The sequence below is a fragment of the Thunnus albacares genome, chromosome 10 (genome assembly GCF_914725855.1).
Source record: "Thunnus albacares chromosome 10, fThuAlb1.1, whole genome shotgun sequence".
NCBI lineage: Eukaryota > Metazoa > Chordata > Actinopteri > Scombriformes > Scombridae > Thunnus > Thunnus albacares.
Genome location: NC_058115.1, coordinates 18878595 through 18892223, shown reverse-complemented (window position 1 = coordinate 18892223; position 13629 = coordinate 18878595). Strand labels below are relative to the sequence as shown.

Below are 13629 nucleotides of genomic sequence, written 5' to 3'. Positions count from 1 at the left end.
TGCAGTTTCAACTGTGCCACATTTTGTCTGGCACTTGTTGGCATTGTCTCTCCTGAAATATCCACCCTCCTTGCCTAAGGGAAGCTTACCTTCCCCTCATGTGTGAGAAATCATTTAGTGACAGTGTTGCTCCCGGAGTACACACCAGACAGAGGAAATAAAGTGCAAGGTAATACACAGGTCAAAGATCAAATGCAGACAGAGGCAACAGAGAAGTATTGACCACTGGCAAATTAGAATAGCTGATTTAGGCATTACATGATATTAATCAATATTGGTTACATATGACTGAAAATGTAGCCAAAAGTCTTTCAACGAATCTTAGTCTCAGACAGAGAGAAAGAAATAGAGGAAAAAGAGAATTCAGTGGAAGGCACACACCACTTCTTGACCTATATCTTCCATGATTAGCTATGCACAAATAGGACTTCCTCTCCACTGCCTTGCCATGAGTGAGAAGCAGATTATAAGTTAGCTGCCACTGCCACTGCCACTGGTGAGCTGAGCTGGAGCTTGGACTGTGGCTGGTCTTCTCCCAGATTTGAAGTAGATTGGGGATTTCAAAGTCAAGCAAGTTCAAAGCCTTGGCTAGGGAACATTCAAAAGAACCACAGCCAGCCATGAAGTGGAGAGGAAAGGAGGGGGAGAGCTAGCTACTTACAGTAAACTCTCTCACAGTCAGCAGAGAAAGAGGGGGGTACAAAAAAAGGGGTAAATGCTAGTGAAAATAAACTCTGTGCTCCTGTGGATTAAGTTGATGAGAGGTGCTGAGCAGGTGGAATTTTGCTGACATGTTCGTGCAAAACTGACAGTGAGAACCTAAGTTTTAGTAGCACAAATCATCAATAATGCAGAATGTTGGATTGCGTTTTCTCTAAAAATCTAAAACTGATGTTGCAGCTGTGATGTTGCAACATCACTGCTGTGGCGTTCACCTTTGAGACCCGATGAGATGGATTTTTGTTGCATGTGGAATGTTAACAATGTCTCTTGAAATGTTGCTAATATATTCTTACACCCACACTTTTGTAGCATAAAGTGACAAAAAAGCCCAAATGTGAAACCATTAAAATTCATTCCTGTTTTCCAGCAAAACTGCACACTCCTCTGCAGCTAAGGCCCTGCCAGTGTAGCACTTTCTCAGGTGTCCATTTCTCTCATTGTACTACACAATGCCATTCATCTCACACAATCAATCCGTGGTAACACCTATGCACCCTGGGGACAGAAAACATCAACAGAATTTCCTTAATCTCGGTGACTTTGGAGATTTACGATATGAAGTACAAAGGATTGTGTCTTCAAATAGAGGATTTACTCTTTGAAAAGGAAGTTAATCTACATAATGGTATATCAAGTAGTTAGTGTGTAGTGCTTCTTTCACACAATGACTGAACATCTTCAGCTTTCACCCTTTACACATTATGTTGTCAGATAGTAACATGCAAGTTAACTCTACCAGACTACAGGGCAAATACCTGAGGCTGCATCTCTACATCAAAAATTAACGTCTGGGCATAATTTCAGTAACTACATTAACATGTACAGAGAAGCTTTAAGTTTACTGCTTTTACTGTTTAAAAATAGAAAATAAAGAGAATCATAAAGTAGTTGCTATTATCACTGTTATATTACCCCCCAGTATGCTAATTTTGCTAAGGCACTGTGACAGTAGTGGGACCACCTCTAGTATACAGAATTATTATGTTAAATGGTTTATTGTAGCAATAAGGATTTGTTCACAGGGTATCAAGGGTGCATGAAAGCAGTTTAACTGGCACATGGCCTCATCCAGAGTATAGTAAGTGGCAACAGAAAGAGGTAAACAGAGAAGAATTTCCTTTCTATATGATGCTATGCTATTAACTAATTTAAAAAATGCTTGTGTTCAGTCAGACTACATATTTCAGTTACAAGATGCTTCATGTTTGACTTTTATTCTGTTGTTTTTGGAAAAGGAATGCATAAAGACGTATAAAGATACGCAAAAAGTGAGACACTTGTGATTATTTGTACATAGGCTCAACACACACTCATGGTAAAAGTTTTTAGGCCAGCTGATGCCGGCAGGCTGCTTTAGGTCTTTAGTGGTGGAATTAGCTCCAGCTAGTGCCTCTCTCTCTGTTGTTTTTCACCCTGATTCAGCAGTCCTGGTCTTTACGCAGAGCCTCTGAAAGCTCAGCGGCCACAGGGAATGCCAGCTCATCGACTATTATAATGACGGCCTCCCTATTGCTCTCCGTCTCTCTCTGCCCTTCTCACCAGCACACCATCCCAATTGTCTCTCTCTCTCTTTGCGATCTGTCTTTCTGTCCTTCTTGCTGGACAAAGGCTGGTGTGAGTGTGTAGGATGCAATTGTGGCAGCACTAAAAGTTCATTGTCAACAGAAATGCGCAAAATGAATATCCCCATGGTAGGAATGGATGGATTCAAGATTTAGCTGTTTGGCAAACTGCAAACAAAGATCTAAAAATGAATGTCACAGGCTAAAAATGAGAAGCTCATTATGAGAATGGGAATAGTTTCGAAGCTCAACAGTAAATAATCATTCTTTTTCAATCTGCTCCTGTTACAGATGTGACTTACCTTGCTGCACTAATACAGAAGTCAAACAAGAAAAATAGGGGCAACACACAGAAAATGTTGCTGATAACCTTATCGCATGCTTTGTAAACTGAAGGGGACATGGTGGACTCACCTTGAGCTTGTCAAAGCGTTCAGTGAGTGAGGACACCTGGTGCTCTCGGTGGCGCCCCACCAGCTTGCAGAGGGCACAAATGAGCTGGTCATCCACCAAGCAGTACATGTTGACCTTCTCATTCTCATGCTCCAGACAGGTCAGGCCACGAATGTGAGTGTCTGGCACTGGCTCCACCAGGCGGTGGCTGGTGAAGGGCTTCTTATTTGGGTGTGTTGCGCGCAGGCAGCGGTCGCAGTACGATACCTCACATGTGACGCACGTTTTGACAGCCTCACGCGGTGGATCTTGCTCACAGAACTGGCAGCTGATGCGTGGATCCATTTTAGCCACGACAGCTGGGCTGTGGTTAGCGTTGGTGTGATTGGAGTGATTGGTGTGATTGGCGTGCGGATGGGAGTGGCTGGAAGTGGCCGGGCTGCCGCGGGCGCTGCTTCCACTTGTGCCACCACCACCGCCAATTGTTCCAGCTATTGTTCCGCTAATGGTGGCGGTGAAGGGCCGCTGCGGCTGCAGGCGCCGGCTCTCGGTGGGGGAGTTGGGGCCGCTAAGGGAGGCCTTTTGAAAGCGGTCAATGATGTTCTGCAGCGTCACATTGCGCTTAAGGCCCTCCAGGCCGCGGTGATTCAGCGTGATGACGTAACGGCACGTGGGGCACTGAAAGGCCGAGATGGACTCAAGGGGCTTGCTGGTGGAGCAGTGAGAAACCAGGATACGGTGGGCGCAGTTAAAGCACAGGCTGTGGGCACAGGGCAAGAGCAGGGGATCTTCAAACAACTCCAGGCAGATCGGGCAGGTCAGCTCAGACTCCAGTGTTTCCATCTTCAGTTGAACCAATCTAAAGGTGACATCAAATCCCACGGAAGCTGGCCAGTTACCTGCATCAAGAGGAAAAAGAAAGGTATGAGTATTTACAGTTACTGATTAAATAGGCCTCTGTTTAGGAACTTCAACTTACTGTACTTTTGTTCTTGGAGAATGTTTTATTGAATAGTGCAGCAGAAAATGTACGCAAGTCATCAATCTGTCCATTCATGCTTTTCTGATTTTGAATGAATCACTCGTGAGATACTGGCTTGGTAAGAAGGAATGGCTTGTACAAATTTAGCAGAAACATCACAAACAAACCTTTTCATGTATAGTTATATTTCAGCCTCTCAGCCTGCACAACCTGTTGCAGCCTTTAACACACAATTCCTCCTGCAGAGCTGTATGAGACGAAGAATGACTGAATGTGTTGAGGAAAAGGACAGAGGTTTGCCTGAACAGTAGGGCGGAAGGTAAAAATAAATCGAGTGAAGAGAATGACAGATGAAAGGAGATAAAGACGCACAGCAGCAGAAAAGGATTTAAAGGAACCTGAGGAAAACTTGTAGAGGGTCTCTGCATTTCTCTAACACCCTGTCAGCCTCTTATTCTTCAGGTTTTTTTTTACTATTCATTCTTCCTGATCCATGTTTCTTTCATTTCCTTTCCATTTTTCTTTCCCTGGATCACCCATAACTTTGCAACAAACACTTAACTCCATGACCAGCTCACATCTTAAGACATCGTCCCAAAAACAATTTCGAGTGGGACAGCCAAAACAGTGCCTGAGCAAAACAATAAAATTGATTTCAGATCCCCCTCCTATTTCTCCAAGCCCTCCAAATCTCAGTATCTTGGAAGCTGCATATCAAGCTGTCTCCCCAGGGTAGCCTTAAAATCACTGACATGAGAAATCACCAATAACCCCCCTCCTTACCCTGCTGATTCAGTGGCACAAGAGTGTAGCTCACAGTTGCTCTCTATCCTTTTAAAGACACAAAGCAGACACCGTGAAACTATAGTATTAAACCGGACGACCTCAGATAGCTGACAGTGACAATCTCATTAAGCGAAAGACCGGCCTTGTCTCCCTCTGCACCAGTCATGCAGGAATTACTGATGACTGGGTTTAGTGGTTATGACTAATCAAAAACTACTTTTCACTCCTGGGACTGGGTCTCTACTCCTGTGGGTGACCTCTCTGAACTTTTGGTCAACGTGTGCAAGATACTACTCGACATAAAGCAACTTTAAACTGTCCAAACATGTGTTTCGTTCTTCCCTTTTTCAACATTATAGCACTATGGCCTTGCTAGCTCTTTGTCAAAAAACATAAAAATCTATAAATTACTATGCAACTATAAGAGACCAACAATATGTTCCATGCCTTAATCAGATACACCTGATTCCTGATGGATAACAAAATTCAGAAGTTGTTGTCAAACATCATGCTAAAGTGACAACACAAAGTCCACCTTATTCCTCATATTAAGGTATATTAAGTTAGCTCTGCCATTCACAGCTCATTTGCAATAACTATTGTGCAGAAACCATCATAACATGTGTGCATTCAGTTGCATAGTGAACCAAGCATTACACAGCAACACATAATCTCTGAAACCAGAGAAGGACCAGAACATCTGACTACTGCATAAGACAGAAACAGACCTCAAAGGCTCAAACTCATTTGCACTAACAAAAGTCTCCTCCCTTCTGCTGCACCAGAACCATGCTTCGACATTGAGCTGTGTTCAAAGCAAACATGATGTGAGCAGCAGCTAAGTGCTCAGGAAAGGCACTCAACTGGAGAAAGTAGTTATATGCACGCAGCAGCTTCGTTACAAAATTCATTATCTGGAAAAGAAATAAATAACTGCTTGGAGTCAATCAGGCAGATATTACACTGATAAAAAGGCGATGGGCATTGTTCTTGTGTGCAAATAAATGTGTGTGTGTGTGTGTGAGGCTGTGTATGAGTGTATGGGTGGTTATCTGTGAGAGAGCAGTGACTGTGGCTGTCCACACATACATACATAATGTCCTCCTCTCATATTCACCTTGGCTGCTGTTTATCAGATGCTTTATGTGGTTGTTATCACAGAACCTGGCCATGTTAGGTATAAAGAGAGAGAGAGAGAGAGTTGAGTGGCAAGCTACCAATGAGCGAGCAAGCATGAGGTCCTGCTTCATCACACCAACAATAGGTCTAATTTATCTCCACTGTATCAGCGAGTTGATAATCAGCGGCAGACAAATGGAAATAACAAGAGAAACAGGATGTGGGGGGAGGTGATGAAGGCAGGCAAGGACAACCTTTATGACCTTTCGATGACAAGTAAGGTCACCTGACCCTGAGGTTATAGACTCCAGGTACAAATATGACATGATTCTCCACATAAACCTTTAGCCTTTGCACTGCACAAAACTGTTTTTTTCATTTTCATTTGATTTTGCAGTGGATATCTTTTCTTCAGTTCTTTTATCAAGACAAACTGACGAAACATTTCCTTTATGCTTTATCATTTTCAATTTTTACTGCTACAACATCTTTCCACTCTCTTTTAAAACACTGATTTATAAAATTAAAGAAGCAAATTGTGTGTGATCTGTGTGATTAATATTTTCACAAGGAATGAAATTCTCACTGAGAGCAACAGTCAAGCTCCATATGACTGCTGTTTGAGTAAGCGTGTATGTCAACAACAGGAAACAAGGCACACATTCATTAAGCTTCTCCGGACGTGCAGTGACTCAAGATCATCAGGTCATCGCACGACCATGTGAACTTTACTCTAGATTCAGGTAAAAGTAATACCAACTGTGAACAACAATATCTTTGCATCACAGTATGTGGTCTTCAAGAGAAAAATCAAAGTCAATCAATACTTTCCTATTACATTTCAGAATATCATTTTCTCCACCTCTTTATTGGCATTTGACAAATAAAACAAAGGAAATAACACAAATCCCACAGTTCCCTTCTCACTTACAAACATAAACCATGTGTCATTACCACAAATATGCTGTGGAATTGTACATCTATCAAGAAAGCAAGAAAACAATCAGAGAGACCGAAACAGAATCAAAACCCTCAATTATTAAGCTCATCAAATCGATAGAGATGAGTGCCTCACCCTTAGGCTGGACTTCTACAACTGTCCAATTCAAGTGTTGACTGAATCAGCAGTCTCACTTTATTCCCTAGGACAGAATTCACCAGTGCTGCTTATGCTGATGTTAATGTGACTGTGTTTAACGGAGCATGGTGTTATAATTAACACCAAGCTTTAACACACCATCAGCAGGCCCATTAAGCTTTAGCTATGTCACTCTGGGGAAACAATGGCTGGCTATGATAGGAGCCACTTAGGGGCCGAATCACTAGCTTCATGGTAAAGGTGTCTTGCAGACAGGCTGACACAGAAACACACATACATTCACAAAAAACGTACACACACAGCCAGAACTACACATTTACAAGCACAAACTTTCTCTGTCTCGCTGTCTCTCTTCATCTGCCATTCTTGTTAAGGTGAAGTGTCCCATCTGGATGGATAACAGCTTGAGCTGTTGCTTGAGGGAAAAAAAACCACACATCACAAGCATACACACACAGTCACATACACATACAGATATAAAGCTGTATGGCACTCACTCTGATCTATTGTTGTGCTGATTACTGTAGCAAGAGTTTTTGGTCTCACTCAGAGCTTGCAGTGAAACAGATGAAACAACAACAACAACAACAACAGGGACATCACTGATGATTCATTAGTCCATCTGAAGAGGAAAGGCTGGATACATATATTTTTTAGTACACGCATACACACACTCATACTGTGAATTTTAATCTGCTCATGCTTTATACTTTTTCTTCAAACATCCTGAAATATGCAAACACCCATAACGAGAAAACCATCTCAGTCCTGCTCTTTTCAGACTGTGGGGAGGGGAAATGGACTAGCTGCTAACAAATTTAGACAGCCATTGGGTACATGATAGGTTGTTGCTATTTGCTTGCAAGACAGTAATAAATTCCACTCTAACATAGATGACACACTAAAAATAGATAATACTAGATATGATTTCTTGTGTGGGCCTAACAAAAGTCCTTTTTGTGTTTGCTTTGTCAAAAGAGACCCTACCATATCTTTATGTCATGCAGTTTTGTGTACTAGCACAACATACAATCAAACATGGTCAACTCTTAGTCACTTCTACTTTAGGAAATATCATGGGTCTGATAGGATAATCAAGCAGCTACTTTGCTGCTATGGGGGTCAAAAGATTGAGGTCATGAAGTGATGCTGACCAATTGCTGTTAAGGAAACATTTTATGCTGTTAATTTATGCTGCCTAAATATTTGCAGTTATTGGGAAAAGTGGTGTCTGTAACCTCAAATTAAACTGACAGAAATCCAGGATTAAAACACTATTAATAATCCTGATTTGCAATAAAATTTTATGAACCCACTGCAATCCTCCAAGGACCTATGTGTAGTATGTATCTGTGTATGGAGGTATTTTTATCCTTCAGTCAGATGCAATACATATAGCAGTAGTAATATATTCCACCACACGTTTATGAGACATGGCCTTGGGGAATGCCCCAAAATAGAAAACACTGAAGTCACGCTTTCTGTCATTTCATAATCTTGCAAACACAGAAACAATAAAAGAGGCTGTTTATTTTAAAGCACAGTCATGGCCCCCTGAGTCTATGGATGCATGAGTATGAATTCACTTTGCTGACGCATGCATCAGTCTAAAGAAAAGGCATTTGTGGAACAAAGATGATTATCCTTGTATAAACAATCTACTTGTAAAAACCAAATTGCTCCCCTCTGAATTACAGTAGCACAGCTGCCGAGCCAAAACGAGAGCTTAATGGACACTTGATGATTTAGGGATGAGGGGGCAACAGTTAAAACAAATCACCACACCTGGGCCTCTGAACCAAAGAAACAAGTGCGTCCCCACTGCAGCAGTTACATTTATTTCTTAAGGGACTATTGTTAAGACCACAATGGCTCAGTTCTTGTATTCCTCAAGTGGCAACCTCCAGGGCTGAAAAATGAAGCCATTGCAAAATGCCAAAAACTGCAGTTCCTTGAATGGCCACTTGAGGCCGGCTCCAAAAATGAGTCAATCCCCATAAACCCCTGTGTTAAAATGCCCAAGATATTACAGCCTGGTACAAAAAATGGTTTTAGTCTCTATAGCTAATTTCCCCGTATTATGCATAATTAAAGGCGTGGCCGCTTTGAGTGACAGGTACTACCATGGCAACGATGTTGATTGGGTAACGTAACCATGTCCTAACCCTAGATTCAAACAGTATAGGTGTCGCCTTAGCCATCGCTATTTCAGTGTGTTTTCAGGTCATGAAAGTTAATTATAATATTTTGGTCGACTAAAAAAAGATGTTCAGTTTTTTCAGGTATTTGCGTTTTGTTTTAATAGTTTTAAGCCTGTTTTTTCACTAGCGAAAATTAGCATTAGCATTATCACAGTTAACCATGGACTGCATGGTTGTAAATGCAACATGCTTACCAACATGGCAGCTAGCCGCAAGCGTTAGGGTCAGCTCCACCCTCTCATTAAAATATGATCATTTTTGGCTTAAATGGCGATGGTCAAAATGCAGCCTTGAGGCTTCAAAACGAGAATCCACAAACCAATGGGTGACGTCATGGTGGCTACGTCCCTTATTGTTTTACAGTCTATGGTATTCCTTCATGTTGGTGATCCTGCATTTAAAAGTTCTTCTGAAATCCCCACCAGCATCATTAACATCTAAGCTAATCTAATCTAATCTGACAAAACACAATTTTTTTCTTTTCAAACCTTACTAAATTGAAAATAGAGCACGCACTGTATAATGTGCAAAAACTGACTGGACACAAGCGATAGCTCCTATTTATTTCACTGAAAGCAATTCACATTAATGATACAAAGAGACATGCTGAGGTGCAACCAGAGCCAGATGTTAGACATCCATCAAAGAGACTTCTTCATGGAGAGGAGAGCAGAATAAAAGATTACTTCCAGGAGAGGCATATGCTTCAGTGCAAGTTAGATTACACGGGTATTAACAACCTAAACCCGAGGTTTAAACCTAACAAATGCATAAAAACAGAGCCAGTTAATGACAGATGCATCCAACTGACAAATACACACACTGAAATGTACTTTGAGCCTTTGGTCACAACTCTAGTGCCAGCAGCTTTCATCAGTGGCTACTGACTCAATCTCAACACTGTGATCAGTTTTTCATTGTCACATTGACAGTGTATCTGCCACCCCATATCCCGAACACCCCCAATCTCTCCATCCACACTCCCACTACTCTCTCTTCCCTAGGTGTACCTGGAATCTATCCATCTCGGAGGCTGTCAATCACAGGTTTATCACGGTAAAGCAAGAGGAGCAGAAAATCACATAGTTGAGGTTTAAAGGCTCCAGAGAGCAAGGCAACAGTAAACAACAGCAGCAGGGGGTCTGCGGTCTTCTTTTTGCAGGGGCTTTGGAAAACACACACTGATACATCACCATGTTTATCCCTGTGGGACAGCAAAGCCGGTTACAAATACATTTATATTCTCATTATTGGAAAATACCATAAATTTGTCATGAATGAAATTTGCTTTTTGTAGTAAAGTGCTTTTTGGTATCGAAAATTTGTTTAAACAAATAGCTTAAAGAATAGTTAATTAAAGCCATAGGCAGAGAGATAATTTACCATACATTTTCATTGTCTTCTAATATACTGGAGGTGATGGAAAAATACAAATGAATGCAAAACTTCCCTAAAGATTGAAGGAATTAAGAACTCTAACAACTAATTAGCCAACCACTTAACCACTAAGCTGGAACAAAGCAGTGCCTGTATGTACTGCAAATCATGTTGACACACAAACTTTATTGATGTTTCAATTTACATAGATAGATGAAGTTCAACATTTTGGCAAATATGTTTATTTGCTTTCTTGCAGAAAGATGATCAATACCACTCTCATGTCTGTATGCTAAATATTAAGCTCTAGCCAGTAGACTTTTAGCTTTAGCTTAAGTTACAGAGTGGGGAAAACAGCCAGCCTAATTATCACACTATATCTTATTTGTTTAATTGGTACAAAAAGTGTAAAAATGACCCACTGTGGTTTTTTGTGGTGAACTGTTTTTTGGCAAGACCATTGACTGTATATAAATATGGATGTCATGACAGCTCCATGGATGTATAAAGAAAACTGGATACAGCGTTGGGGGCAGGGCCCCATTCATTCCTACGAAGGTTGCTCACTGGTGCATGAGCCAAAAAGGCCAATTCCTGCTGTAAAGAAAAACCCAGATGAAAACATACTGCGCACGCTTTATGGGCTGCATGAGCCCATGGAGCATGCTCACTAGAGACTTCCGCCGGCTGAGACAGCTAACGTCTGGTTTAGCCCTCTGGCTAACTTGAATGGGGATAAAACAATTCAATCTTGTGGCTCTTCTAGACTTTCGAAATGTGATCGAACTGAATGGATCAAATTCTGATAGTAAAACGAGTCATTTTGCGGGGGTTGAGACGCTCAGAAAAAATTATCCACTGATTTACAGATGTCTCTTTCACAATATAAGTCTATGGGAAAAAGTCTTTTAGGCCAGTGTGTATCACGTGTAATTACACCGTTTGGCCACTATGTCAAATTTGCTTCAAAGCTAGGCCCTATTCCTGTATCTCTTTCTATTTATGCATCCATGGACAGCTCCCCAAAAGTGAAGCCAAAACATCTGAAACACCCCCTGGTGGCTGGCTGCAGTATAGGTCATAAATCCCGCCACCTTCATGTAAGTGGATCGGACATAAGCCAAACTAAAAAATCAAAGTACACGTCAAATAAATTTTTCCCAAAGATGGTTTCTGTCATTTTAGGTAGTTCTTATTATGCTGATGTTTGTCTAAGTGCTCATTTTTCTGATAAGTTTGTGTGACTCTACTGTGCAGACTCCGACTCCAAATGACGTCACACAAGCAAGACCGCTGCTCCCCGTGGAGAGATATTTTGGCTTCACTTCTGCATAACGGTAGGAAGTGGAGATGTGTTGTCCATATTTATATACAGTCAATGGGCAAGATGTCTGCACATCCTTGTCTGGAAACCTCAATGCGACAACAAAACATGTTTTTGTGTGGATTTAACAATATAACGTGTTAATTAGTGAGCTTTAGACGTGCTGTTAAATGGATTTAGTTACCTTTGGACAGAGCCAGGCTAGCTGTTTCAACCTGTTGCCACTCTTTATGCCATCTAAGTGAACCAGCTGCTGGCTTTAAACATATATTTGCTGTACAGATGTGAGAGTGGTATTTGTCTACTTATAGTAAGAACTCTAACAATCTTTCTGTATGCTGTTTTAAGAAAAATGGCAATAACATCATCACTTTTAGTTAAATATTACTTTAATGTTTTAACCCCAGCGTGCACTAGTTCAATAGCTGTTTGCTAGAGGTCTGTTAGAGGACAGCTGCATTCATGGTAGCCCTTATGTTGATTCTCCACACTAGTTTGGGGCTAAACAAAGACAGATGACTAACTGACAACCCGACTGTGTAGTCTGTGAGTTGAGTCTGCCGTGGACCTGTTGTTGAGCAGTGAGCATTCCACAAATATCTCCAAACATGCAATAGGATAAAGATGCTAATAAGAAATTAAAAGCTTACACTGCATGCTTGCTCATGTGAAACAGTAATGCATTACTAATTAAAAAGCTGCCTGGAAGAAAAAAGAAAAATGGAGCTTGAAATTTTTATGGAGGAGGGAAAATGTTTAAACATGGCACGATAAGATGATGGTTTGATTTCTCTCTCTGCGTCACACTCTTGTCTCTCTCTGTCTCCCTAAAACAAGGAGCTTTCATTCATTACTTTGAGAGGTAACCAAATACCACGCCTGGCGCCAACACGTGTCTTTGCAGAGAATAGCTGGCCTGTTTGTGCGATGTTGGTAAATCAGACTTTTACACACACTTTTTTTGGCGGGGCACAGGTACTAATCAAAGGTGCACACATAAAAATAACTAATAAAAACACCCTAAAGTAGCACTGCTGTATGAATACTTTCATTAGTGACAGTGTCTGCATTCATAACTCTCAAGCCTTGGCCCTAAAACATGGCATTTCCCCTAATCACCTCAGCTGAGTATTTAAACCAGAAAGAAACAGGACATTGTTTGAGTGGATTCAGCGGAATTCAGCTGCATTAGTGGATTGAAATTCTGGCATTTTTCAGAGAGCAATTCATTTGAGCAATCGGGGTTAAAATACCCACAAGCATAAGATACATGTCAGGACCAGGCACTGCTGAGTTTTGGCAGACATCAAGAGACGTCAGTTATTCATTGCTATGGTTTTGGTAAAAGGAAATGGGACAGCCCCAAAAATGTTCTCCAGCTGACCAGAACACACCAAAACAGTACATATGATTATATAAGAGGGATCAAGTAGCGCATTAAACTTGTTGTGTTACATTTCCGTGCAGTCTTTGACAGGAGCCATGTGTCCACATGCAGCTGCTTCATGGGATAAAAAGGAATGTTTTAACATATGAGACTCTGGTCTGGATTCCTTTCCCCTTCCTTCTCACTGTTTCCCTTCATCTTCCCCTCTTTTCTTCCTCTAGTCTCACTCATCTTCCCGCCTCCACTTGCCCGATCTTTCCTCACTGTCCCTCTGTCTCTTCCTGACTTTCTCTCTTTTTCTCTCTCTGGTGCAGACCTCAGAACAGGCTGGTTTCATCAAACATGTGATTCCTATTCATAGAATGTAAACAGTAATGCAGCCAAGCCGGTGTTTCCATTTCGCATTCAGTGCAGTTGAGTAGACTGGCTTAAGCTTAACCCTCTCACTGCTGTATTGGAAATAGCTCCTATTACAAAACCAGTTTCAAAATAACTCTAAAATGATAGGTTGCATGATGCCATATCTGAAGGTATTATATTGCTTATATGTTATGTTTGCCGTCTTTTCATTAGTTAGTGTACTTTTACAAACAAATCAATCTGTATTATGTGCAATGCAAATTGATTCTGTAATTAATGCATTTTTCTTTACTGCAGTTTCAAATCATTTGATCAC

General features: G+C 41.2%; 1 protein-coding gene across 4 annotated transcripts in view; it reads right to left on the bottom strand.

The window, feature by feature from the left end:
- Positions 1–13629, bottom strand: part of mid2 (midline 2) — a 143948-nt gene that overhangs the window by 68409 nt on the left and 61910 nt on the right. For all 4 annotated transcript variants that reach the window (XM_044363447.1, XM_044363445.1, XM_044363448.1 and 1 more), the window contains one exon: positions 2700–3577. In XM_044363447.1, the coding sequence (XP_044219382.1) occupies positions 2700–3521 (822 nt within the window). In that variant the 5' untranslated portion in view covers positions 3522–3577. The remainder of the gene's footprint in view (positions 1–2699; positions 3578–13629) is intronic.